This window comes from Drosophila santomea, chromosome 2R (genome assembly GCF_016746245.2).
Source record: "Drosophila santomea strain STO CAGO 1482 chromosome 2R, Prin_Dsan_1.1, whole genome shotgun sequence".
Classification (NCBI taxonomy): Eukaryota; Metazoa; Arthropoda; class Insecta; order Diptera; family Drosophilidae; genus Drosophila; species Drosophila santomea.
Genome location: NC_053017.2, coordinates 17,952,822 through 17,980,070, shown reverse-complemented (window position 1 = coordinate 17,980,070; position 27,249 = coordinate 17,952,822). Strand labels below are relative to the sequence as shown.

General features: G+C 45.0%; 6 protein-coding genes across 11 annotated transcripts in view; 1 reads left to right on the top strand and 5 right to left on the bottom strand.

The window, feature by feature from the left end:
* Positions 1-5,026: 5,026 nt before the first annotated feature.
* Positions 5,027-6,193, bottom strand: LOC120446659. The gene has a single exon (XM_039627731.1). The coding sequence runs from the start codon at positions 6,076-6,078 to the stop codon at positions 5,359-5,361; it is 720 nt and encodes a 239-aa protein (XP_039483665.1). The 5' UTR covers positions 6,079-6,193; the 3' UTR covers positions 5,027-5,358.
* Positions 6,194-6,465: 272 nt separating this feature from the next.
* Positions 6,466-7,645, bottom strand: LOC120446689. Its single transcript, XM_039627782.1, has one exon. The coding sequence runs from the start codon at positions 7,533-7,535 to the stop codon at positions 6,591-6,593; it is 945 nt and encodes a 314-aa protein (XP_039483716.1). The 5' UTR covers positions 7,536-7,645; the 3' UTR covers positions 6,466-6,590.
* A 1,512-nt stretch (positions 7,646-9,157) lies between these two features.
* Positions 9,158-12,582, top strand: LOC120445300. 6 transcript variants are annotated; one of them, XM_039625605.1, is made up of 8 exons: positions 9,159-9,298; positions 9,360-9,603; positions 9,655-10,009; positions 10,167-10,414; positions 10,486-10,822; positions 10,875-11,491; positions 11,561-12,065; positions 12,139-12,582. In XM_039625605.1, the coding sequence occupies exons 1-8, from the start codon at positions 9,276-9,278 to the stop codon at positions 12,393-12,395; spliced, it is 2,586 nt and encodes an 861-aa protein (XP_039481539.1). In that variant the 5' UTR covers positions 9,159-9,275; the 3' UTR covers positions 12,396-12,582. The 6 variants fall into 6 exon arrangements, with proteins under 6 accessions (XP_039481537.1, XP_039481543.1, XP_039481539.1 ...); XM_039625603.1 differs by having other exon boundaries at positions 9,158-9,298; positions 9,360-10,009; XM_039625604.1 differs by having other exon boundaries at positions 9,360-10,009; positions 10,884-11,491.
* A 141-nt stretch (positions 12,583-12,723) lies between these two features.
* LOC120445301 overlaps positions 12,724-27,249 on the bottom strand; it is a 43,561-nt gene continuing 29,035 nt past the window's right edge. Inside the window, exons 2-6 of the mRNA XM_039625610.2 lie at positions 25,571-26,001; positions 24,737-24,958; positions 21,132-21,361; positions 13,756-14,184; positions 12,724-13,427 (exon numbers count right to left, since the gene is read on the bottom strand). Of these exons, the coding sequence (XP_039481544.1) occupies positions 13,409-13,427; positions 13,756-14,184; positions 21,132-21,361; positions 24,737-24,958; positions 25,571-26,001 (1,331 nt within the window). The 3' untranslated portion in view covers positions 12,724-13,408. The remainder of the gene's footprint in view (positions 13,428-13,755; positions 14,185-21,131; positions 21,362-24,736; positions 24,959-25,570; positions 26,002-27,249) is intronic.
* Positions 15,575-16,136, bottom strand: LOC120445302 (neural Wiskott-Aldrich syndrome protein). Its single transcript, XM_039625611.2, has one exon. It carries the CDS (start codon positions 16,129-16,131, stop codon positions 15,808-15,810), a length of 324 nt encoding a protein of 107 aa, XP_039481545.1. The 5' UTR covers positions 16,132-16,136; the 3' UTR covers positions 15,575-15,807.
* On the bottom strand, positions 16,188-19,280 carry LOC120445299 (titin). The gene is made up of 2 exons (XM_039625602.2): positions 16,403-19,280; positions 16,188-16,321 (listed from the first exon to the last, which is right to left on the bottom strand). Exon 1 carries the CDS (start codon positions 19,231-19,233, stop codon positions 16,429-16,431), a length of 2,805 nt encoding a protein of 934 aa, XP_039481536.1. The 5' UTR covers positions 19,234-19,280; the 3' UTR covers positions 16,188-16,321; positions 16,403-16,428.

The following is a 27,249-nucleotide window of genomic DNA, read 5'->3' as shown; positions in this document are numbered from 1 at the left end:
GGGCACATGAAACTTTTCAAGTGTTAACGAGTTTTGTTGCACACATGTGTCGATTGCATACGTAGTGCACTTAACTCGCAAACTTGAACGACATTTAAGCATTTTCCCCAATGGTTGTTGCTGCTTTTGCAGTTGTTGCATTTGTTGTTGTTGTATTTGATGTTGTTTTTGTTACTTAGCAACAACAACTGCAAAGAGTTAGGAAAATGGAAAGAGTTCGGCAAGTGGCAAACTGATATGCCTGTTGTTGTCTGCCGGAGAGGGAAAAGTGATTTTGTGCAAAAACAATTTGCATCTTAATTGTGTGCCACATGCCAAAGATGGAAAATCTGAAAAAGCAGCTAAGAACGGCTGGGAAAAGGGGGGAAAACAGATAACTGATAAACACTGGCCACAGTATTGCTTGCAAATTTCTTCTTAATTATTATTGATCACTTTCGTTCGAAAAAGCACGCTGAAATCCTTTCTAGTTTTTTGTTTTGGCATTTATGGAACGTGAGTGACTGGCATGGAACACGGTAAATATATATAAATAATGCTGAAATGTGTTTGTTTTTTCATTTTGCTACTTTGTGTGTTGCTGTACTTTGCTGTTCGTGTGGTGTGCAAAATATTTGTAGTTCTGAAAAAGTAGTTATGAAGTAAGTTATGTGAAAAATAAACTTAAAATGATATCGAGTTGAGAAATTATTCTGGTCCATTTGGCGCAATGCCATCAGTTATTAGCGAAACATTTTTGAAGTTTTGTGTTCTCATTTTCCAGGGATGTACTCTATTTATTAGCCAGACACCCGCAGCGCTTTTGGCAATTCAAATCGAGCGGCTCTTCTTGGCCACAGCCGAAAATATGTTCATTTTCTACATCTGCAGCCCATTTTCAGTTTCCATTGTCTGACAAGACCACGCCCCTTAGCCCAGAGCCCACCACCCAACGCCCTCAGCCGCAAAAACACTCATACGCCCCGTAGGAGGGATCGTTGTAACATCTCTTTTTCCATCTTTTCTTTTTGCGTGTGCGTTTTTCTTCTTCTCCTCTGCAGTTACAAATTATGCTCATATAAATTTTTATAAAACATTTCTGCCGTTGCCATTTTATTTTATGTTTCTTTTTGTTACAACTGCGACTCACACTTACACCCACGACCACACACCCACACCCATACATACACACACACACACACACAGCCACATTCGCAGTGAAGCAGAGCCTGGAAAAAGTAGGCAACGAATGCCTTTTCAGTTCAGTTCCTTTCAGCTCGCCCAGTTTTTCCGTTGGGTCTGTCTGCTGCAAAAATGAAGAGCAATTCACACTTGAAAAGTTCCAACATGCGTTTTTAAGTTGCCCCAAACAACTATTATACGGATCCCTTCCGTTTTCCCACCAGAGTGTGCTTTTTTCGGTGCCAGCTGAACCTCTGAATATTAAGCAAAATGTGTGGGAATATGACGCAGTTCTCGGGAACATAAAAAAGGGTTCGGTGGTCCTCTGGCCTGTTTATTTGCCTAAGCTGACTAATTTAATATGCATAAATGCCGGCACATGTTTCATAAATGGCATCTTAAATCGGCACCCTAGGCGAAAATGGCTTCATTATCCGGGCCAACTTCGAACTAATGTTTCCCAGACCAAGGCAGCAAAAATAATGTATTGCTATTAGTGGTATTAGAAAGAATATGCTTTGCATTTTATGAATTCTTTATTCGCTTAAATCTGAATTTCATTTGCTTATTGAAAAATGTGTTCTATGAAATGAAGGATTAAATGAAAGCTTAAGATATTTAAACTTTAAAGTGCACTCTTACATTAAATTTAATTTCAGATCTTCCTAAATGTTTCCCTCAAATATTTGTGGCATAAACACAGGCGCTGCATGTGCGATGTGTACATGTGTAATACAACTTCCGGTCTGTGCAGCCGACGACAAATGTACTTCCGCTTGTGCGGCAGTTGCAAAAAACTGTTGCATGCTTTTGTGCGCAGCCAGAGATTTGGCCAACAATGAACTCGAAATGAAATGTCATAATTAAACTGGCAGCCGCCATAGCAAAATGTTCAAATAAAAAAAAGCAAAAAAAAAAAAACAGACTGGCCAACTGGGCAGTCGGAAAATTGTGAAAACGCTGGCGATAAGCCGCAGTCTGACAGTTAGACGCCGGGCAGACAACAGCTGCTTAAACTCTTTGCCACAATCACAATGTGTGCATTACCCATTCCGGGAATCCATTCCGCATCCAGCGGCCATCGTTTGGCTCCTGAGACAATAGTCCCCCAGGAGATCTCATCCCGACTTAGTTGCCAGCTTGTGGCTGTCATTTTTATCTGTGGCCCATTGTCACTCGCACAATGGCGACAAAATGTGGTGCCTTCATTATCATTTCGACTCCTACGTAGTACGTACTCCTGGTCCTCAAATTGTGTTCCTTCAAATTGATTTGTCTTCTCGCTCGGCACGTAATCTCCCCTCTCGCTCCCGCTCTCCCAGTTAGGCAATTTACATTTGTGTCGCGTTTGAATTGCGTGGCACGTTGTTGCCTATTTGAATTATGTCAATAGAATTGCGCCTTCAATAAATGTCAATAAAAATATGTCGCGCAGAAGGCGATTGATGAAAGACGAAATTTACAGCTACGCCGCAAAGTAGGCAGCAAATTTATTTATTTGTTCTGCGAAACGAAGGCAGTAAAGGAAAATGTCCGCAGGGATGCACTAACATTAGAAGTTGGAAATTTAGCGGTATGATTTGCATATACAGTTTATTGCATTTGACAATAAAAATCTACTTAAAGTAGTTCGCTTTTCGGTTTAAAGTGAATGGAAGGAAAAGAACAAAGGAAGTAAGTTAAATGAAAGCCTATTTTATTTCAACAAGAACCTAGCTGTATTTATAGTCAGAGGGAAAAATAGAAAACAGCCTAACAGATGCAAAAACAAGCTTATGGCTTGTATCGGTTTTCACATGAGTAAGCCCTGATGCCAAAGCTACACAATCCCATTGAAGAAAATAACAAAGCCAGGAGTATAAATTGATCAAGTGTGTGTGAAAGCAAAGTTAACAAAAATCATAAAGTGCTATGTTAGTGCACATCCAGGCACTGTAATGGGCTAACCACTTTTACCTTTGGCCAACTTTTAGTTTTGATTTTTACCGAAGGTAAAGGATTTCCACGCTCAATCGATTTACAAGGAAATATGAGTTGCTAAAAGCACAGGAAAGCACATAAAGCGATCAAAGCATGCATTTTCATGGTTTCTATGCTGCGCTAGTGGGTCGGGTTAAATGTCTTCATCTCTGGCCCCCAAAATCCCCGCTCGGCATTTAACGCCCTGCCCTCATTGCCTGCTTAACGTTTAATGGCGCACTTTGACTACCCGAATGGCACAGAATCCGCGTCCATTCACGACAACATGTTTACAACAGTGTAGGAGTGGAGTAGGAGTAATAAAACGAAATTATAAAATAATATTAACAACCCAGCAGCAACATTTAGACCCGGACACGGAGCCAACAAAGTGTGTAAAGCGTAGCCAGCTGAGTAGAACACAAAAAAAAGGGGAAAAAATATGGCAAAAATGGAATGGAATGGCATACCCGTGGCATTTTACATTTATGGTTATGGGGGTGCTGCTACACATGTATATACGGTATATATATATATATACATATGTCCAGATTATGGGCTAAGCTGCAACAAATGTGGGCAAAATGGGTTGTGGAGACTGCACACTGGTTGCACTAAAAGTGCACGTGTAATTAAGGTCAGCATCGTCGTCCAGCTAATTGGCCGAGCTGTAAACCAAAGGGGCCCTGCAACTTTGTTGGTCATAACTAAATTTGTTTGTTTACCCAGCCTAGGGCTCCATAGTAAGCTAACCCCCCTTATTCCTGGCCACCATATCCAAACCGCAAAAAGCTTTTAATCCAGCCAGCTACTGGACATCCGAAGTCGTAAAACCTTATCATAATCCCTGTACCTAGTGGGATCCATAAAGAAAAGAAGGCAGAAGTTGCGAATAATCGGTAAAATTCTTTTGGGACAAAAACTATATCCAATTTATATGTTCAAGTATAAGTAAACTAGAAGGGTATTTAAATTGGAATTATTAAAGTAACTTAAACCTAGCTCTTACACTCTTGTAGGATACATTCCATTCAGTACGCTTCTCTTCACACTTTTACCACAACTCTGCTTGACATATATCTCAATCTACTTTCCTTACATGCGAATTTACTCTTACGAAAATACCCACAGAAACATGGTGTCTATTACTCACGAAAGCCACAAGTTTCCACAAAAAAAAAAAGAAGGGCAGAAACAACTTTTATAATAAAATTATTTGCCCGGGCACAGAAATAGACAACTTTTCAGCCATACATTTCATTTGTACGAAATGTCACTCCAGGGCATACTTTGGTTAAAACAACAGGCGAACGAACGAACGTACACGATGAATGTGTGGCAAATCCTCATTTCCAGGACCTTTCAGGAGCCCTTCTTGTCAATGCCCGGGCTCCACAATTAAACACTTGCCGGCAGGCTAAACATTTGCATTTAAATAAAAATGCAATGGATTTTGTTGGCACTTTTCATTAGCCATCGCCCTCCTTTGGCTTCCCTCCCCCCCCTTCCCACCAAAGATACCAGGACGCCAGGATCCCAGGATCCCTCTGTTTGTCTGTTTGTCTGTTTGGCTGCCTGGCGCCCAAAGTGACTTTCAATGTAAACGTCAGAGCTTTGTGCTGTTGACATTTGTGCGCCGCCAGACGACATCGTCACAACATCCTCCACGATGCAGACGACGGCAACAATTTGCGATAAACATCTCAGCGGCATGCAAATCCCTTTTAGGAATTGCACAGGAGAGCACTCCAACTAAAGAGCTGCGAATAGTGGAATTGGGCGTGGGTGGACTAGGACGAGGGGCGTGGCAGTGCAGCAAAAGGACCTCGCTGTCTGCCAAGAATTAACCATCAAGGATGCCGGAAAGTCGCGCTCAATGCAATACTATAGCAACACAAAAATCGCGTCAGATTGGTAATCTGTGAAATCAAGTTGATCACTTTAATGGCCGTAGCAACAACGTTCAGCCCATACATCAAAGCAATATTTGAAATGGAATAGATTTTTGAATTTGTCACCTTTTAAAATGGCATCCAATGGGCAATCGGGATAGGTAAAAGGCGGCAAATGCTAGAGGGTCAGTCTTTTTTCTGTAGAAATGAACCCATAGACGAACTATGAACGGTAATACATGCGAGCCACTTTACGCATACTTTCATTGCTTATTTTGGGGCTTGTTCCTCATCCAGGTGGGGTTCTTATACCGCCTTGGCTTCCAAACTCCTTTATGACGCGAAGTTAGTGTGTCTTATGGCGAAAATATGCATATACGTCGCACATGTTGATTTTCTTCTCGCACTCGCATGGTGGGATGACGTCGAGCAGTTCCTTCTTGCACTCCGAGAAGCTGGGATACTTGGTGCGTCGCTTCTTGCAGCAGGATGGAATGCGACCAGCGTCGCAGGAGGGCGGTATACGGCCATCGCGGCATCCTGGCGATGGGATCTTGCAGCAGGGCCACTTTCCGATGCGCGGCACCTCTATCAGTATGTCGGGCTTCTTCTTCTCGTCATCACAGGGCTGGGGATCCCAGCGGCACTCGACATCGGAAACCCTCGGACACTCGAACTTACGCCGCGGTCTATTCGGATAGCACTTCCTGGCCTTGACAGCCGCCTTGGGTATCATATAGCACTCGCACCAGGTGCGCTGATACTTGCGCGTGGCCTTGTCACTGGGCGTATAGTGTTCCAGGTCCGATGGCATCTCCGCCTCCGCACATGGGTCGTCCAAGCACTCTTCCTTGGGCAACGGCATCACCGGCGGATGGCACTTCTTGTCATTGCGACTGGCCGCCTTGTAGCACATTTCATCTAGCTTTCTGAGCTCCTTCAGATGCTCCAAGCGCCGGCGACGCAGGTTCATCTTCTTCACCGTGTCGTACGTCCGCTTGATGGTCAGCGATCCCAATTTGTGCTGCATCAACAGCGAACGGTGGACGGTCTGCAGCACCCCCATCCTAACTGAATTTAACTGGAATTTTGAACGGAAACCAAAACGGAAGCCTGGATTTTGGGAGGCAAAGGTGTTGGACGTGTTTACCACTTGAACAACTGTGTACGAATGATTCAGAAGGAAACTGAAACTGGCTAGAACAGTTGACGTTTCGTTTCAAGGCCTACTTACCGGTATATTCCAAATTCAGCATCTATGATCCAAAGTTTATATAAATATACTCAAATGAAAAAGTGAAAAGAACGCTATAGACGAGTATGTCGACTATAAAATACCTGTTACTCTCATTGAAGGAAAGAAGTCAGTTAAGCTCTTGGGCGCCACCTAACGGCGTTTACATTGATGCTCCTTTTGACCTCTAATCAACCCCCATAAACTAAATACAATCGCTTTAAAGTGATCATAGGGCAACATTTATTTCACCAAAAATTTCGTATCTTTTGTTAGCACTAGTAATTTATCTGCCTATAGTTGAAGCACCATGAATGGGTTCCCTAATCCAAAGTCCAACTCCTCTAACATGAGTCGCGCGGCTTCAGCGGTTCACAGGGTAGACGACGGTCCAGGAGAGCGTGTCGGTAGACGAGACAGGTGGGTGGCACCTCCAGGCAGCGGCACTCTATGGGTCTGGAGGTGTTCAGCTCCTCGTGCTGGCACTCCGAGAAGCTGGGATACTGGCAGGCGCGACGCCGGCATCTGGTGTGCCTGCGCACCAGCTTACAATTGATCTCGGCCGTGGCCGTTGGACACTCGCAGAGCTGGAGCTTGGGACAGGGGCCGACCTTGGCCTCCTGTTTGCAGGGCATGGGATTGACGGTGAAACAGTTGGTCTTCTTGGGAGCGGCAGCGCACTTGTTGCGTATCACGCGGTAGGTGCGCTCGGGTGCAACTTTGCGGCAGCAGCGCTTCTGTTTCCGGAAGAAGCACTCCACCCAGTACTGGTCGAACTTGCGGTCCAGGGATTTGCTGGGCTTGTAGTACTTGTCATCCAAACGCTCGGCCAAATCACAGGGATCCAGGCACTCGGGCTCCGGCTTGTAGGGTATGTCGCATCGACCCCACACACCCAGATACTTGGGATGCAGCTCGGACAGCTCCTTGTCCGTCTTGCAGGGATTCAGTTGCCTGTAGTATTTGGGCTTTTGGACCAGGGGCGGCTTGCATTCCGGCTTTTTGGCGTTCTGGGAGACGAACTTCTCGCACTTCTTCTCCTCCTTTCGCTTCTTCGCGCACTTATCATTGCCGCCATCCGAGTGAGAGTGTCGTCGTCCTGGGGGCAACCCAACACCCTTGGGTGGATTCTGCTCGCATTTCCTGCTCTTCTTGTTGGCGCACCTGTCGTCGGAGTGAGCAAAACGTCGCTCGATCTGCGAAAAAGCCTGAAACTGGGACTTAACTAGTGCCTTCGCTTCATTAAAGAGCTGCGGACGAAATACGGCGGAACTTTTGGCCAGAAACATAACTGAACGGAGGTTTTGGATTGGGATTGGAACCGGTGCTGTGGCAGGTTGAGGGACACGAAATTTAGGTCTGTACAGGCGAAGCTTCTACTTAGATCTGAGCAACACCGAGGGGCTTACCCAATAGTTGGACGGAAACCTAATCCACGGCCGCCTTGATGGGCTTCATTTCATTTATATTTCAACAATAACAACTTCTTCTCTATGGATTGCCCAGATTGAAGAGTATTTCACGAATGCTGTCGTGAATGGAGCCCTTTCCGGGCCACGGACCAAATGGATTTTCCTTGTTTGTTCTGGAGTTAATTGCGAATGGATTCGATGCCAGCGAATTGCAATGTCCAGCTGCCTTGATTTCCAGGCCAATAACAATAAAGAAAAAATAGAAAACGCAACCTTCACTTTACGAATTTTTGCCCCAGCTTGTTTGCAAGTTAAATGCAAACAGTGCGCAGCCATCCAAACGACAAAGCCCAAAAAAAAAAAAAAAAAAAAAAAAAACGAAAAAAAATATATATATACATGCAAAGCTGCCCCCATTTGAAAAAAAAAAACAACAGAAGTCCACTAGAATAAGTATACGCCGCGTTGGTCGCCGCTCGCTGTTCTCGGGGCAGTTTTCGCTTTTACGCCGCTATTTTCATTGGAGTCACTGCCGTCCGAGAGTGGCCATGCATGAGGGCCCCCATAAAATTGGGTCAATTGCTGTTAACAATTTGGCAGCGCAATCTTTTGGCCGTCTCGATTTCAAGGCGCTCAGGGAAAAAAAAAAAAAGAAACGAAAAATCGGAAAACACAACGTGGGCCATAAAAAACGAGCACGTACGAGCGAACCTTTTCGAAAAAAAACAAATTCCCCATAGAGTTGTTGGCCAGGAAAAATAGACGCTGCAATCGGCGCTGCCCCGCGGGAAAACAGGAAAAATTCACGGGGTAAGGCACAGCTCAAGTGGCTGGTCGAAAAGTTTGTTGGCCTTTACGCTAATTAATTAGTGCATTCTGTTTGTAATTCATTTTGCGAAAGCTCGGCGCTGGCTTAGTTAAAGTTTCCATAAAGCATTGCCCGACTTCCTTCAATTCAATAGCTCAGCATCACTTTCCATTTAATCAACTGGGGGAAATCAGTCGACCCCAATACTTCATCTCTTGTTGCCTTTGAGTGACTGCCAATGAAGTTACTGCCCCCAAAAGCTGAGATGCACTTTGGCCCGCTCCACTGCAGTCTGCAGTCTCTCTGTGCAAAACTCAGACGACTAAGGAATGATTTCATTTACTTACAATCAATGAAATTGCACTGATGCAATTTTGTTTCGGCCCCAAAATAAACAGGCAAGCGGGTGGAACGGTGCTGGGATCGGTTTGTGGCAGTAGGGATTCGCCAGGCGAAAGGAGTTGGCGATGTCGATGGCTTAAAAGTAACAGTTGCAGTGGGTCAAAAGTGGAGGAGAAGCAACTGGGGGTCACCAACCAGCAACTACCAAGTCTGTCTGTCACGCTCGCCTGGCAGCTATGGCAGCCATGGCAGCATTTGGTAGCCAGGAGCAGCTAATGTCTGGCGACAGTTCCCGAATCCCACGAATCCCAAGAATCCCCATGAATCCCCTTCTTGTTGCTGGCGTTTCTCATATTGCAGCCAGACACGTAGCCAGCCACGTAGCCAGCCACTGTGCATTGGGTTCGGGTCGAGACGCAGAGAGATTTGTGAAAGATGTCAGGAACACTCTGCGACAGAGTCGAAAAATGAGTAGGAATCGTAGGCGGAGGTGAGTGAGTCTGTTCGCCCATCCAAGGCGCTCATCCCGAGCGAATCCCTCTGTGTTTCAGCTTTCCCAGCAGCCAAGATGAGCACAAGACCGCCGCTGCACAGCCAAGTGGAAGCAGCTTGAGATCTCAATCTCTGTCCAGGCTGGATTTCTCGGTTCAATCCTCATCCATCTATCAGTATGACACGCGGAATACGCGGAACACGCGACCACAAATGGTCAGTGTGGCAGTCGGCACAGATCAGACGGATATCCTGAATGAAAGCACTTCATTCTTCTCCCCCAGCCAGTCGCAGTGGAGTGAAGTAGACTTGTCTTCGTTCTACGAAAATTTTAATACTACTTTTCATCCCAAGCTTCCTTTTAGAAGATTTCCCCATATCCTTGTGGCGGCCCCAAAAGAACCTGAGTCTGCGGAAAGCAAGCCAGCTAATTCACAACAGAGTCCCATTGAGCCCATATCCGAGGTGCCGTTCGTGGAACCAAAAGTTGGGAAAGACAACAGGGTTAGCACCGCCAGAAAACCGTCGGAGAATCGCTTGTCACGTTTGCCCAGTCTTCGACCATCTTCCGCTTCAAACAGGCATAATGATGATGATTCTTTCACGAACACAGATGAGGTGTCTTCCATCCAGAGCTTCACTAGCTATACGGAAGAATATGATAGGGAAGAACCACTCATTACCAAAACGGAAAAGTTTTATAAAAAGAGTAAGTTATCCTAGTGATGCCTGCCTAAGTTTGGAAGATTTAATTATGTTTTTCTGCAAAAATTGCCCATCGATTGAAAGCGGACTTAAACCACTTTCAGCCATGTGTTTGAAGTTGAGGAACCTTTCTTTTCACTAAAACTGTAGCCTTTTTACAGGAGCGCCCTTGAATCCGAAATACGATTCCGAGGATTCATACGTTATAACCAGGGAAGTCTTTCAAAAGGATACGGCTCTCACGTTTAATGTGACTACAGTACAATTGACCGACTCGCCGAAATCTTTCAACGAATACGACGCGGAAAATCAGATGCGCAGGCAATCGTGGGACACAGAAAGTAGAATGACGAGGGAGTCCTTTGAACTGAACCGCGGTGGAAAACGACTGGGCTCCGGTATGGTTTTTGTAAGTGAGTGTGCCATTCACTAATGCTAATGGTGGTCAATTGAGAAACGAATGACTCGTGTGATTCACAGATCTATATGGTGATACCACCGGACGGCGGATTTGGCTGGGTCATCATGGTGTTGTCCTTCCTCGCCCAGTTGATAATCGATGGTCTTATATTTACCATCGGGGTCTTGTTGCCATCCATTGCCAAGGATTTGGGTGTGACCTCATCGTCGGTTACATTTGTGGCCAGTGTGCAGATCGGTTGCTACTTCACTAGCGGAGCCTTCTCTGCCATTCTGATAAATCGTTTTGGATTCCGCAAAGTAGCCATCGCTGGAGTCCTGTGTTCCGCATCCACCATACTGGCCTCCAGCTGGAGCGTGAGCTTGACCATGCTGATCTTCTTTTACAGCGTCCTTGGTAGGTTCATGATAGATGGCTATCACTGATATCTGATGAATAATAACACCAGCCTGCACAGGTGGTATTACTTTGAGCATGATCTGGGCGAGCTCGCAGCTGATCGTGGGCTACTACTTTGAGCGGTATCGTCCGATGGCCAATGGGTTTTCCTGCAGCGGTGGTGGAGCGGGTATAGTCCTCTTCACGTTCCTCAACAGCTGGCTGGTCCCGATCATCGGGTGGAGGAACATGCTGCGCACGCAGGCGGGCCTGATAATGCTGATCCTGCTGATGGTGGTCGCCTACGTGGAGGTGGCACCCACGCAGGTGGGCTTGTACCATTTCCCTGATAATTTGGAAAGCAGTTCGGATGAGTATTACGGCAACTTCTATGTGCAAGACTATCTACGTCTATCCACGGCGACCGCTGGCAGCCGGAGTATGCTAAGTGAATATGAGCCACCACCTAAGAAGCACGGGTGCGCCAAGTTCTGCCCCTGCTGCACGAACTGTTGTGGAAAGCGGCGGAAGAAGCCCCAAAACGAGGATGAACACAATCTGCTGATCCGGCCGGCACCCTTGGAGCGGGAGGATCTCTTCTACACGGGTCCCGCCGACTACGACAAGCCGCACAGCAAGGAGAACCTCGAGGGCAAGGAATTCCACCTAATGGGATCGGATAAGAACGTAAGTGTTCTACTATATGTTGTATAAATGTTCTTAAACTTGAACTTAACACTACCAACTGTAACTCAGACCCAGCAAGTGAACTATGGCATCAAGAATATAAATGCGGATGGTGAAGGGGATGGCACTTCCAGAGAGCATAGACGCACCCATAGTGTACGTAGATGGTCTGAGGAACAACCGAAAAAGAAAACTTCCTGTAGGAATAGCCGGTTTATGCTCACTCTGCTCAAACTATTCGACTACCATCTGCTGAAACAGTTCGAGTTCCAGATTCTGGTGGCCTCCGCCCTTCTGTACCCGATGGGCTTTAATATACCCTTCGTTTACTCCTCTGCACGTACCACGATTCCCGTCGAATATGCCCGTATGATCGGTCCCATTATCGGAATTAGTAATCTGGTGCTGAGGAACATCCTTGGCATCCTCGCCTACAAAAGGCGCACTTGGACCCTCAAACTTTGTGGCAGCGGTCTGGTTTTCGGTGGGCTTTCCGTTTTAATAAGCGCCTTCTACGGACAGAACTTGATTTGGTTCCAGTTCCTCTACGGCATGTCCTATGCTGTAGCGCCAGGTGTGTACATTTACTTACCTTACATCTTGATTAAGCATTCCGCAATACTACCTTTTTTATTTCCATATCATAGCTGTTTTTTCCACACTCAGAGGTCTTATATACGTAAAGTACCTGGGACTTTCGAAGCTGACCAACGCCTTTGGGATTACCTCTTTGGCCATGGGAATGGGCGCCTTTATTGGGACTACGATTGCCGGCAAAATGGTGGGCATTACGGGAAACTATACAGCTGCCTTCTGCTTGGCGGGCTTATGCCTCATAAGCTCCGGAATTCTGAAGCTCCTGCTGCCCTGGCTTATCAAATGCCGCAACAGGAAGGCCCACTGAGGAATCGGATTGCTGGAATTTGCAATATTTATTGGTTGTCCTGCGTGGAACCTGGGATTTATCTTACAATATAGCTTAGGCTCTTCTAGTTCTCTCATTTGATACGTAAACAAGTATTATTGACTTTTTTACTGGTGATGTTTTGGTTAAATCCTTCCAAATTCTGAATAAATGATTTTATAATACACATTTTGTAGTTGGGAAATTCATATTGCTAAATTTCCATTGCAAAGCATTTAGTTATTGACTGCAACCATACCTTCCTCCTTAAAAAAGATTGTACATTCTAAAGATTTCTTTTGATTACAATTTTAGTTCGGGTGAGTTCTTTTGGGGGTTGACTTTTATTGCAATCCATTTTAAGTTATTAGTTAGCTTAGTTTACATCTAATATTAGCTTAGTTGCTGAACAACACACTTTGGCTCCACGCTTATAGGTTCAAGTGTGTTGTGTTTGGTTTTTCATTTGGTTTTGTTTCCATTTTTCCTTGTTTGGGTATGCAAATTTTCACGCTTCTTGTTTACTTTGATTTGCTTTCTAAACTTTGTACGTCTACTGTTCAATGTTTTTTTTTTGTTTAATTTTTTTATATTTTATGATGATTTTTTTTACATATTATTTAGAGCTAAAGCAACGAAAAAAAAAAAAATGAAATTAATGTGAACACATAAACATAAGAATGTTTGAATCGACATCCGCAGGACGAATGACTCCAATCCTCTGTGTCCTGTGTCTAAATCCTTCATGTGTTTTTAATATTGTCAGTAGTCTTCCCCATCGTCGCCTCTAATTTAATCCATTTTTAATTGAAGTCTCTGCCGTCTGCTTTAAAATCAATGTCATTTGATAATGTAAAGTTAAATTAAAATCTCCTTGCGGGATGATCCACACTCCTAACTCCTTGCCTGGCTGGTCTTTCTTGTTCACACAGAAAAAGCAATTCTTACGCCTTAAATTAAAATTATATTTATATCGCCTGCGCCTCTTCCTCCTCCTCCTCCTAATGGCTCGTTCATGTGTCGGAATCGGACCTGAAATCGAACCGGATATATGTATATATTTTATTTGTACATATACTTGCGGGGTGAGTCAGTAAAAAGTATAAAATATAAGTCATCAATTTATTACGGATTTTTTGGGTTATCTATGTAAAAACGATAGACTTCCCTTTACGATATGGCGTAATGAAATATTTGTGAATACATTTTTCACTAAAACAACGAATACACTTTGGCTTAAAAGTGCAATTGAAATGATTTCCAATTCATATAAATTCAATTCATTTAATGAACTGTAATTGGTTTCAGTGCAAGACTAATTTGATTGACTTTTCCGACGCGGGGCACACTCAATACTCACCAATTAAAGTAGCTCTGCGACCCGTGACAGTTGCGCTCGGTGCCGCACCACTTGGACTGCTGGAGCGCCGGGCACTGTCGTCCGCCCCTCTTGCCGTGCTTTATGACCTTGCGGTAGCGATGCATCTCGCCGACGCCGCAGCTTTTGCTGCAGGCCGTCCACTCGGACCAGTGGCTCACGCGACAGTCACGACGACGCTGCGCGGAGCTCCGCCTGCGGGTGGCAGCACCGCCCACCGCACCACCAGCCTTGCCACCACCCCCACCACCGGCGGCGAATGGTGTCGGATTGGAGGCGTTCGAATCACCAGCATCTGCGGCACGCCGATAGCTGCTGGCGATGCTCTGCAGGATCGCATGCTTGTCGTTTTTCGGCACCACACTGACCACCTGACCAGGTGCCGGCTGCAGGCTGTTGTTGCTGCTGTAGCTGCAAGTGCAAAACGTGAAAGGGCTCGTTGAGTTTGCTTTATAAAATTTAAAAAAATATAAGACGGGCTGTTATCAAATTATACACATTATACTTATTATACTATACAGAGAGTTTCTCAATTAACGTTGTAGTTTTATTAATCTCTAAATTGCTAAACTTCACGCAGCGTGTTTGCTTAGTAAGCTTTAACTCAGCTGTATATATATTCCACCCTCATAATTTGCTCTACTAGAGTAGCTTAACTTGCCGACGCTAAGAGACTGGCACATTACACATACGACCCGTGTGCCTCCGTCTCTTAGATTTTCAAAGGTGTGCGCGCTGGCTGCTCACGTTTGTTATTTCAGCACATCAACTGTGGAAAATTTCAATTTAAATTTGCCTTTTGCCAGCCATCCAGCCAGCCTTCGTGCCGTGTTGCTCTGGCTGACAGACACAGGGCCCAAAGAGTCCAAAAAGCCCGGAACGCGAAATCGGAGACTCCTATGCCATGGAACCCATGAGGTTTTTCCCTTTTTCGGGCTTTTTTTTTTTTTTGTTTTCTGTAGGACCCACGCGCGAACCACAATCCGCCGAAGTTCCCATTTGGCAGACGACGTTTGGCTGTGGCGCTGCCTGGCTTCCTTCCTTCCTGCCTTCCTTCCTGGGCAACTTCCGTGTTTTGTTTCCTGCAGTTTTTCGTTTATTTGCATACACACGCCGCGTGCAAAATCGCGCAAATAATAATAAAAAATCAAAAGGCAGACGAACAGGCCCAGAAACTCAACTCCGAACAACGTTGAGCAACATTGGGGTGGAGAAGCGCAAATAAATTGGCAAAAAATATTGAAATACCCAGTGAAGGCGGCGCCCAGCGCCATGGGCCCAACGAAAATAATGAGGAAAATTCTCAAATTGAAATTACATACAGCATTTTCCATACTCAAATTCCCTTTCTGCCTTCGCTCTGCCTGGGCCTGGTGGAGTTTGCGATGACTTTTCTTGCTGGGAACATGGAAGTTATTAGCGACAATTTGCTTCGATCATGTTCACGGCAATTACCGTTAGATGAGCACATCAAAATGTATTAAGTAAATGTTGTTTGAGGCGCAATTTGCATTTCCGGAGCTCAATAAACCGACTGTGACTCAGCCTTTGGACATGTGACGAGGAAATTGCTCTCCGACCCGAAGTGAATTAGTTTTCCCAATCGGAAAGCGACGGCAAATTGATATTAATATTTTAATTGGTTTGCTTAAATTGCATATTTAAACAGACAATTGTTTGAAGTTTGTCATGCTTCAATGTGATTATTTCACATTTGCATGGGTCATGGAAATGCCATGGAAAAATCGTCAGGGGAGCAGTTAATTATATTTATGCAGTTGGTCGAAATATACAATTATGGTTTGCATACATTTTATTAATACTTTCATTGGTTCACACTTCAAAAATTAAAATAACACACATTGATATTGATTTTTGATTGCATTTATATGTCTTTCAAGGCATTGCGAACTTTAATCGAACGTGGAGTGAGGACTTTTCTATGAGTAAACTATTTTATTTTACTAATTTAAGGCGTATACACGTAGTGAATAATTCTATACAGAAGCGCAGTGGTTCATTTCCAATTTTCCGTCAGAGAATCGTGCAGCAGAAAACCTCTCCCTGGGGCTGGGCATACACAGTGGCCACCGGAGCCTGGCCACCCACCACAACGGTGGGTCGTGGCGGTGGCATCACGACCATGGGCGGTGGAGGTGGTGCTCCGACGATCACAGTTGGTGGCGGTGGTGCAACCACCACGGGTGGCGGTGCAAAGCCGATGCCCACGCCGATGGGCGGAGGACGCGGTGGTCCGCCGATATTGATGCCGACATTTACTCGAGGTGGCGGTGGTCCGTAGGCGATTCCGGGACCCCGTGGAGGTGGCCCACCGTATCCGCGTCCTGGGGGTGGCATCTCGACCGTTGGCTAACTACTGACTGACTGACCAGCACTTTCGGGTCGATTGGGTTCTTGAGTTTGCCACTTATCTACGCTATTTCCTCGAGTGTCCGCCGGTAATTAACTATCAATTACTGTGATTTTTTTTGGGGGGCTTCTGTTTTCGCTGATTAGATATGCGATAGGTGGAGCTTACATTCCCAGGCTGATAAGAAAAACACCCAGTTATTGATAAGATTTCTAGAGTATGATATGATGTGTAATGGGTTGGTTCTGATTCACTTGCCTTGGGGAAAGCCCCTGACCTCTGATTTAGGAAATGGTGCATTTACAGTGGCAACATCTACGCTTCGGTGGTTCGGTGGGTATATCTCGTTTTTGGATCGGGGTTGGCTGATTCGTTTCCGGTTTTCCCTGCTCCTGCTGCTGCTGCTGCTGTCCATCAGCTAGTGCCGCACTTACGGAATATCGCTTGCCGAATTTGTCGCTGTTTTGCTCGGATACCTCACCCACCAAAACAGTTGCGATGGGTGTGACGGGCTGTATAATCTCTTCCGTGACTTCGATAACCTCAGTTACTTGGCCATTGTTTGCGGACTCCACAACCACTTCCCTTTCCACCACCTCTACGAAAGGAGGATCATCGATAACCAGATCAGTTAGTATGAAACTATTAAGTGGTTTTGCTGGCGGCTTGGATGGTGGAGATGGCACTGGTGTGACGTCCACTGACTCCACAATCACCTCCGAAGGTATCTGATTGGATGGTGGTATTCTGAGTTTCAGGGGTGGGCTTGGTGGCGGTGTAGGAGTTGGAGTTACCTCTAGTGATGCCACAACCACCGCCGTTTCAGCTAAGCTGGGTCTGGGGAGGTAACCCACTTCAATGGGCCTCTGAGGTGGAGGTGGGCTACTTGGTGGAGTATTAACTGGGGTAACTTCACTAATCTCCACATAAGCCTCGGCTTCACTCAACCTTTCCACTTCCACTATTGGACTATGTGGTGCCGTATTGTAAGGGGTGACTTCCTCCACCTCCACATAATCATCAGCTACGATTAGGCTCTCTCTGGATATAAATGGAAACCGTTCGGGTGGAGGCGATGATGTTGGTGTGACCTCCAGGGATTCCACAACCAGTTCTTGCACCAAACTTGCACGTGGCACAAAATCGGTTGTCACTATTGATTGACGTGGTGGATCGGGTACTACTTCCACCTCTTCGACAATTGTCTCAACTACTTCGCCTTGGGGTGCATATCCATTTTGTATTGGCGCTAGAGTAGATTCTTCAATGTCTATATCCTCTACAACAGTTTCTACAAAACCAGTTTGAGGAACAATGTCGATTTGCTGAGGAGGTTGATAGGGAGGTGTAACTTGTTCGATTTCTATGTTCTCCACGATCGATTCTACGAATCCTGAGCGAGGAGGATAGCTAAGTGGAAGTGGTGGTCGCATTGGAGGTACAACTTCTTCAGTGACTTCAATGCGTTCTACTACCGACTCCACAAATCCATTTTGTGGTGGAGCCGGAGCTTGTGAATCCACTATTTCTGCGACTTCCATGTTTTCCACTATCGATTCTACTAGACCGCTCTGTGTTCCCAAATCATTTGGAATTGCAGGCCTTGGAGGATCTACCTCTTCAGTGACTTCAATGCTTTCTACAATAGACTCCACGAATCCAGATCGAGGTAGATTTTTAACTTGTACTGATGGTCTTAGGGTGGGCTCCACTTGCGTAGTTACTTCTATATTCTCTATGATAGATTCCACATTGCCTGTCTGAGGGGTAAAGTCATTTACGGGCAGTAGAAATGGGGGATCTTCCTCTTCAATGACTTGTATGTTCTCCACCGCAGATTCGACAAAGCCTGCAGGAACAACACTTTCAACTGATATTTGCTGGACAGGTTCAGAGGGTGTGACTTCAATATTTTCAACAATTGATTCCGCACAGACTGGCTCAGTGTCAAAGCCATCAGCTGGAAGCAGAAATGGAGAATCATCTAAATCTGTCGAGACTTGAATGTTCTCCACTATCGACTCATCAGTATCAAATCCATTGGCTGGAAGAAGAAACGGAGAGTCAGTTTCTATATTTTCCACAATCGATTCCACTGCAACATTTCCGGGAATATAGCCACTCTGAACAGGAGCATCATATTTAACCACTTCGATATCATCCACAATCGTCTCCACCAAATCCGGCCGAGGATAGTAACTCTTTCGAGCTGCCACCTGTGTGAAATTCGAGGCTGCAGCCACTTCTATGTTCTCCACAATTCTGGCCACAAATCCCGGCTGCGGAATGAACTCCGGCTCTTGTTGAACCTGTGCGGGCACGATGACCTCGACACTCTCCACAATAGTCTCTGTTGGCTTAAGATTGATTCTGGGAATATAGCCTGTGGGTGGCAGTGGAGCCTCCACCGATTCCACCAACACATCTGTTTGTACCACTTCAGCGATGGGCGAAAGTGGAGGCTGCTGAGCCACTGGAAAGAATCCTGTTTGCACTTGGAGTGGAGGTGGTGCGTAGGGTGGTGGGTCCAATTGATCAATTATTATTTCTTCCTCGACCACTCTTGTGTGCTTTTGTGTTTCCCTAATGGACTCCTTTGTCTCCGATTGCCACACCACAGTGGTGAATTCATCGGAAGCTGAAGTAGTGTTCAAAGTCTCAGCTGCATCCACAGCCTCGTTCTCCGGAGAGAGATCTAGATCGGTGGAGGGATTGGGCGAGGGCTGGTTCCAAAACGCCTGGGGTTCCCACACCACATTGAAACCCACTTCTTCGGTGGGCGTGAGGAATGGTGGTGAAGTTTGCGGCAGGGGCGGTGGTGGAGAGGTCCTCTGCTTGTGGTGGTGGTGCTTCCTTGATTTCGGGGCGTTCTCCACAAGAATCACCTCCTCTGTAGCCACAACTTCAACATTCTCCTGCCTTTCGTGGTGATGGTGATGCCTGTGATGGTGATGATGGTGACGCTGCTTGGGAGCTACAGAGCCATTGATATTGACGATCTCGATGGTCTCCTGGACGGAGCCACTGCTCGTGGCTATCGTTTCAATCGTTTCATTCACACTCCTCTCCTCCACAATGGTCGTTTTCATTTTGTCGATAATTATTCCGTCTCGTCTTCGTTTGGCCCATTAACTGAAACCCCAAGTGCTTTGTTCGGCCCATTTATACTCGGTGTTTATGTCATGGGAAATGTATTTTCATGCGTTAAATCCTTGTACAGATAAGATAGTTACTATATCTAAGCAATGTGGCAACTATTTGTCTTCGACCCCGTCGTCTGTGCTTCAGTCTCTGGAAATTGTTAAGGTTTATGTTTGATCGCACTTTGACTGCGAATTCCATATGCTCACTGGTCGAATTCTTCTGCTGGCTATGTTCCCGATTCTGATTCTTGCGCCGCCGATTGTGGGCAGCACTACCTGCGATTACGGTGAAGGTGGCTGGTGGGATTCCGGACATGTTGCTGGCACTTAACTCTTTGCCCGATTGCCGGCAATTCCTCTACTTTTATAGGCCACCCGCGACATGGCATTCGATAAGATAGTAATTACTTGGAAACTGGTCCGAGTGCTTCGCACATTTGGCATACCCAACTGATATCCGCCGGGGTCTCCGGCCTCTCCGGCCTTTGTTTCCAGTCCTGTCAGTGTGCCAGGAAAAGTGGGGCCAGTCGACAACGCCCACTCGCAGGCACTTGGCACTCGAACACGTCCCGGGCTGGTGGGGATTGTCATTAAATATGCAGGTTACCAGTGCCAATGGTGCCAAAATCCACTCCAGCAGCTTTGGCCAAAAGTGGCACGAAAATAGACAGCGAGCGTTGAAGGGGATGCGGATATGGATGTGGATGTGGATGAGACTGGAACTGTTAGCAGGGATTAGTTGTAGTTTCTCCCCGACCGGAGTCCGGAGACAGGAGTTTGGTGGCATCCGAGAAATTTTTAAAGATGCAGCATTACCCAGGTACGTGCCACTTGGGCGACTCTCCCTCGGCTCTTTCGGTCTTTAGTTCTGGGCCACACCCGACGCCTCCAAAGTGGTGTAATGTGCTTTGAAGTGTGCCAGAAAGCTGTTTTCCTTTCCATACCATTCCTTTTCATTCCCTCCCTTGCCAACCACCCACTCGGTTGTTTTTCCAACAGCTCGGGGCTTGGCACGTTGCTTTAAATATGTGAATGCATATGTACACCGAGAGTGTTGAAAGTAGTTGGTCTTGAGTTAGGGGGAAGCACTCTACGCATATGTTAAATAGGGCCAATTGAAGCGCTCTCTGCACTCCAAAACAGATTACGTATACGAAACGTGCCATTTAAGGCTTACACTTGGCCTGAAACAGTTAAAGCTTTCGAATGGCAACGACTTCTGCACTTTAGGTTTTCTCAGCAGTCTGACGAGGAAACTCGGCGATATCTATTGATTAATCATTTGTTATTTGTCAGTCGATAATTATAAGATAACCAGTTTTTGTCTTGTTTATAGTGGGCTTTACACAATGACTCGTTTTACCTATTTTGAAGGCTTATCATTCGACCTAGAGACTGCAATGCCTTGAACTGTTAGGCTTACCGAACACATATAAAAACAATTCATTTCAGAAACAATATCTATATCTGGGACATTTTATTCAGCTTACTTTAATTAAATTTATAGAAATATTCCCTAATAAAGCTAACATTTTAGTAAAACCAAAAATTTGGTAAACTGTCAATTAAAATTTGTAAAACTAACTTGAAATCCCTTTGACTCGGAATTGCCTGCAGACCGAGAACGTTGCAAAATGCAAATTCCAATTCGAAAAAGTTTTTCACCCCAACAAGAGATTATTTGGTTGGCTTTTATAAGAGTTACTTTGAGGGATATTTGCGCCATTAAAAGTTGATCATTGCTAAATTACATTTCTACAACATGCTCTTCATTACCCGTTTGATTTTTTTTTGTTTTTTTGCAGGGCTTTTAGCATAGCTTATGGCACATTTGGAGCACTTACATGGGATTCATTTTGGCCAACAGCTGGGACCGGATGCGCTGCCTCTCGTCGTCGTTGTGCTGCAACTGCTGCTGCTCCGTTTGTCGCTCCCGTTCGATGCTGGCGGACAACTCGTTGTTCATCTCCACGTGATTGTGCTCCGCGTCCAGGTGGGTCTGCGTCTGGACCGTCTCGTACTTGCGATCGTCCTCGGCAATGTTGAACACCTCGCTCAGCTCGTACTCCCTCAGCTGCAAATAGGATGCCAAAAGGGGCGGAAGGTTAGTCCCCGGTTCCAAGAACATGTGCGGCATATTAATTTACGGGGATTATGTGCCCGGCATCAGCAACACCGTGCACGGTATACGGGGATACGGGGATGCAGAATGCCGAGCAGCCAAGGACCGGGAGTACAGGTGCTCTTAACGCGCTGCTAATTTCAATTTGTGGCAAATATTGACACAGCCACAGGGGGGCAGCAGCAGCGGTACGAAATGGCCACGAGCGTCCATGGAATCTGAGGGTATTAAACGCCAGTCTCGAGCCATTGTGCAACCTTAGCGAAAGGAAAGCCTTTCGAACTTTGGAAACCACAAATCATAAGCGAAGAATTTAACACAAAAAAATTCAGTTTTTTTCTAAATTTAATATTGTTTTCTATACATGAAAAAATGAATATTTACTGAGTAAATTTATCTAAATAAAGAATATCTCTACCCATACTATGCAGGATCTTGTAACACTAGTACCAACATGCCCCACATCCCTGTGACACTTCGAGGGTATGAAAAACTTTGTTTGGCGCGCTGTCGCGCATTTTAATTTATTTGTTTGGGCCGCTGTCATTTTCTATATACAATACGCATTGTTATTGTAGACCCCTCCGCTTTTTGCTGGCTTATCTTGGTCTACCTTTTGGTACCTACATTCTGCAAATGCGTCGACAGCGGCGCCAGAAACCACAATGAAAAAATCCAAAAAAGAAATCTAAGGCACTGCAAAAAACAAACAAACACACAAACGAAAAAATCCAGAAAAAAAAAAAGAATGAAAGAAAACAATGGCGAGAGAGACGCGTGTTGCTTTAGTGGCATTAAAATACACAATAATCCAGCACACACAAAAAGCTAGAATGCGTGGAGTGGGAAGTGAAAAGGGGATGGGGCTGGAAAAACTGTGAAATTCCTTGTGGATTACACAGACGGCGAGTGAAAACCCTCAGCATTCCCGGCTGCCGAGATTACGTGCCTTTTGCCATTCACTAAATGACACACAAATATTCCAGCAATTCGCTCTCGGGCCTGTGAATTTAAGAATTTAATGCCCAACTAACAACGACCAACTACCCTCAGCTGTTGGGCGATTCAGAGGAAGCAAATCAACACATAATTACACTAGGACCTGGGACATGTGCTGGCCATAAAATAACGCATATAAGTAAATAACTTTCCATTCTGTTGGCCAGCCTTGGGCGTTTTGGACACTAATAAAATGTTAGACTTTCGGTTTAACCAATGCGAACTTTCTTTGCCCTGGGGAGATAGTTTCCCAGAAAACCAAATGGTCGGTTGGTCAATATGATGAACTTGGGCTAAAGTCCTAATTCAATTTTATAATAAATTCGGCTATTTTCATATAGTTTTCAAATAATAAATTGGTAATAGGTAATGCACCTTACAGCTAATGAATCAGTGTATAATGCGTGGCTGTTTATTTTCATATATCAACATACAGCAATAAAATCAAAGGCCAAACGCCACCTTACAGCTAATGTACCCCACCAAAACCGCCCACCGAAGCAGTAGAAGCTTGAGCACGCCCACTCCGAAAGGCCTAGAAAATAAAACTAAAATTAGTAGTGTCAAAAAGGCGTTACAATAATACGAGCTGCATGGCGAGCAGCGGCAACAAATAAAGAATAATGACCGCACGTACTGTGGGCAGCCACGCCCCCTTGCCCACTCGCCCACTTGCCCATGTCCACGTAGCAATTGCCCCTTCTATATAAACCTATCTGTGCATAAAGTGCCCCTGCGAAATAAACTATGTAAACGTAGTCGAAACATCTGGCAATGGGCGGTGGAGCAATGGAAGTGGCGCCCGAGGCATAAATTTTATGTGCGCTGCTTTGGGCCACACATAAAAGCAATTTTGATGAGCGACCCAGGGCATTGTAGCCGTAAGTGCGCCACTTTCTGGACGTCTTGTATGCCTTGGATATCTTGGATGTCTTGGATGTCCAGCAATATAATTACAATGCTCCAATAGCCACCCTGCGTCCTGCTGTATCCTGCCTGTATCCTGGCTGTATACCCACTCCGCTCGGTTGGGGCGTTTTTACTGCCTTCGAGGGTTCTTTGTTGCAGTGCCGTTTTGGCCGAAGGTCCTGGCTTTGTCCTTTGTGTCTGGCTGGCCTAATGGATTGGCATTTATTAAGGAGTGCAGAATAATGTTTATTGCAGCGCTTGAAAACAATGACACAAACCCCATAATGGCTGTGCCTCCATAAGGATAATGCAGGACATGTTTCGGCGTGGTAAGTGAAATTATTTTCTCATGGGTTCTGCTATGCAATATGGGAATTCAATCAGATATTTTCCGGATCCTTTCCCCTGTGCTTAGCGTAATGGCCCCCATTTGATTTTCAATCATACAATGTGCACTCATAAATAATACTCGCGCTATTAATTTGTATAGCATAGCAAATAATTAGCATAGCTGCAAATTCTAATTCAATAGCTGTCATTCGATGCACATTAAAATTAACTTTGAAATACTATTAAAATGCTAATACATTTCAAAACGTCGTTAATTTTTATAACCCTATTTCCTGACACAATCATTTTAAATTCAATAAAATCTTCAAAATATTTACTAATTTCATTGAATTTGGGATAATTTCCATAAGTGTCAAATTTAAGCCCATGAATTATAGTTCGACACACCCATTTAAACTAATTGTGCATACTCAATGGCCCGCAGATGTATGCTATAAAAAGCGATAAAATTCATTTCTATGCCCGTGACTGTCGAACTGCTTTAATTTGTTTACATTTTCTCTTAGCGCATTTCTGCATGTCCGTGGTATTCTGGCCCAAATAATTATAAGGTAATTATCATTATTTCCGGTATTTTTTCTCGTTGGCCATTTCGTATTTCGTGCGTTCCTTTTTTTCCACGATCCAAGCTGTGAACTCAACTGATTTATAAAGCGCATTAACACGCAGCCAAGGGAATACGCCCCTTACACGCACACCATCTCGCACACCCTTACACAGATACACACACACACACAGAGAGAGAAAGAGACACGCACAGCCATTACACATGTTTGCATGGCGAGAAAAGTGGCTGCTTTGTTTATGTGTGTGTGTGTGCGTTTGTGCGAATGTGGTAGACGCTGTTGACGCCATTGTAATGCTAATGGCTCATTAGCACTTTGATTTTTTCGCACTGGATTTTTTTTGTCTTTTTTTTTTGGTTTTTTGGAAAAAGTCATTAGGGTTTCCCGAGTGGCGTGAATGGTTGGGCAAAAGGCATTTCGACTGCTAATTTGCTGTTAATTAACTTGTTTAACCTTTTGCCATCCGCAGCAGCGGTCTGGGGATCGTTTGCCGTCCACTCACCTTGATAAACTGGAACGTGGCGATGGGCGGCAGTCGCTTGCTCTTCGGATAATAAAAGCTGCCCGCAGGATGGCCAGGATAACGCGAGGTGATCCGATAGATGACGCCCTGCGGCGCTGTTGGCCAGTTGGGCGCCGTGAAGGTGAAGCCATTATCCGTGCCCGCATCCAAAGGATCCAGCTCAACAGTCACCGTATCGATCCAGGAGCCACCCACGCATAGCTGAAATACGACGGGCATTTCAAAGAGATTTTAAGTAATTTCGTGAAATCCTTAAGCGATTAGGCTTAATTTTAGAATTATAAGCCACAAAGGAATGTGCTGTGCCTTAGGCCAATGTTACTCATAAATTGTAATTGATTTAAATAATGTGTGGTCGGAGAAGAAACAAGAAGATGAGCTAATCGTTTCATTGAATAACCCAAAAAATTTACATTCAAAACAATTAACACTTTTAATACGTAATGATTAATTTAATAATAAAAACCACCTTTGTGGACAATTTACACTGCAGAGTATTTAAGCTTGGTAAAGAAGACTTTTTCATGCAAGCAAAGGTAATAAATGCACTATAATTTTGTTTAATTATTTAATAATAATGTTAACAAATTCTTAATATATTTTGTGAAAGAAGGTAAAGCCTATTTAATATCATTATTGTATTGTTTAAGCAGGTATAAAGTAAATCATGTGCTTGAAAATATTAAGATCTAAAGGTACTAGCTTCTGAAAGCCCCTATGTGTTGTGGAATAATAGCTCTGCATATAGATGCAAAAACCGAACAGAAATTGAATCGTTGTGATTTTGTGTGATTTTGTGGCTCATGCTCTCACCTCGAACGAATCCACGCCGATGAACCAGTCCGGCGAGGGAACAATGCGTGTCATTAGCGAGACCAGACTGTGATTGCTGTCGACAAACACTTTTGCCTCACTGCGTCCGGCGCCCAACGGAATCGCCGGCATGCTGAACTCGTCGAACACGCTGCGCTCGGTGGTGCCACCATTGCCACCACTACCACCAGTGGGCGTGGCTGTGGTGTTGAAAGTAGTGGTGCCGCTGCTTCTGCTGCTGCTGCTGCTGCTGGTGATCCCACCTGATGGGGCTTTGCCCGTCTGCATCTGCGACTGCATCTGGACCTGCTGCTGCTCGCCGGCATTGCTGTCCAGCAGATCCGTGCGGCCCGATTCCGCAAACTGTTTGACAGCCGCCGTCGCCGGTTGTCCAATGTGGTACAGTGCATAGTTGGCATTGTGGGTGCGACCTGCGGGCGAAAAAGAACCGAAACGGGAGATTGTAGCTCATCAGTGGCGTGTCATTAAAATTTAATGAGCTTTCGTAGCCAAACAGAAAGAAATGCTGAAAATGCTCGCAAATATTTGCAATTTAGCAGCTGTTTGTCACTAGCCATTCTCTGCGTTCAAGATTCAATAGAGTGCTTTTCAACTGTTTGAAATGGTGTCAACTTAAGTGGCAGATTACGTATACGCAACGGCTGCGCGTCGAATTAAAGCGACACTTTTTCAGCCAAAGTGGTGCGCGTTAAATGGTTGCCATGGGAAATGCTGGGTATGCGGTATGGGAAATTGGGAAAATACTTAATGGGTTGTAAAAGTATGGTAAAATTGAACGTAGTGCAAGTGGTAAAAGGCGGAGGGGGTAAATATACAAATAGCTCGTGAAAAGTGAGGAAATGGAGTACCTTAAATTAAGAGAAAATACTAGCTTTACAGGGACATGGGTAATATATAACTATGTATATTTAGGTGAAAGCAAATACAAAAGACTGAAGAGGCCAACCTATTTAAAGTCATAAATTATTATATATTTTCCTTATTGTTTTTTATAACTTTCCTTCCTTTAGCTATATACATGAAACTCCTTTTTTAATAAAAACTTAATCATGGCAACGCTCCGTCTCTTTGATTAGCACCTGGATAATGTTTGCTTTCTTCCTTTTTTTTTCGCCAGCAAACTTCCGTCCTGTATTTATCGCTTTTCCTTTCGCCTTTTCCTTTTCCTTACCGCAAGTAATTTAAAACTGCTGCGCTCCAGTTCGCGCTGGGCCTCAAAGTCATTTGGGTGTGTCACATGAACACCCACCCATAGAGCGCCATGGAGCCACTAAGGAGCACCACCAGGCGCGGGTCTAGGATCTAGGATCAAGGGACTAGGGCTGTAGCGGACTCGGCTGCAGTGGCCTTTGATGTTGGGGCTGCGGTTTTTTGTTTGCATGGTCCTCCGTGCCGGATCTCGGGATGTCGGCCTCATCGAGTAACCTCAGCAGCAGCGCAACGGCTCTTATTTGTCTTCAATTAACATTGCAACATGCCACTTGTGCCACTTTTTCCCCTTTCTCTGCTTTCATCTGCCATTTCATTTTGAGATATTTTCCTTTTTTTGCGCTTTTATATTTCCATTTCTTTTCTTTCTGCTTTTGCTGTGCCGTGCTGCCGGCTTGTTTATTAGTTTTCCCCACTCTCTGCGGACGCATTTTTAATTTACAAGTTTT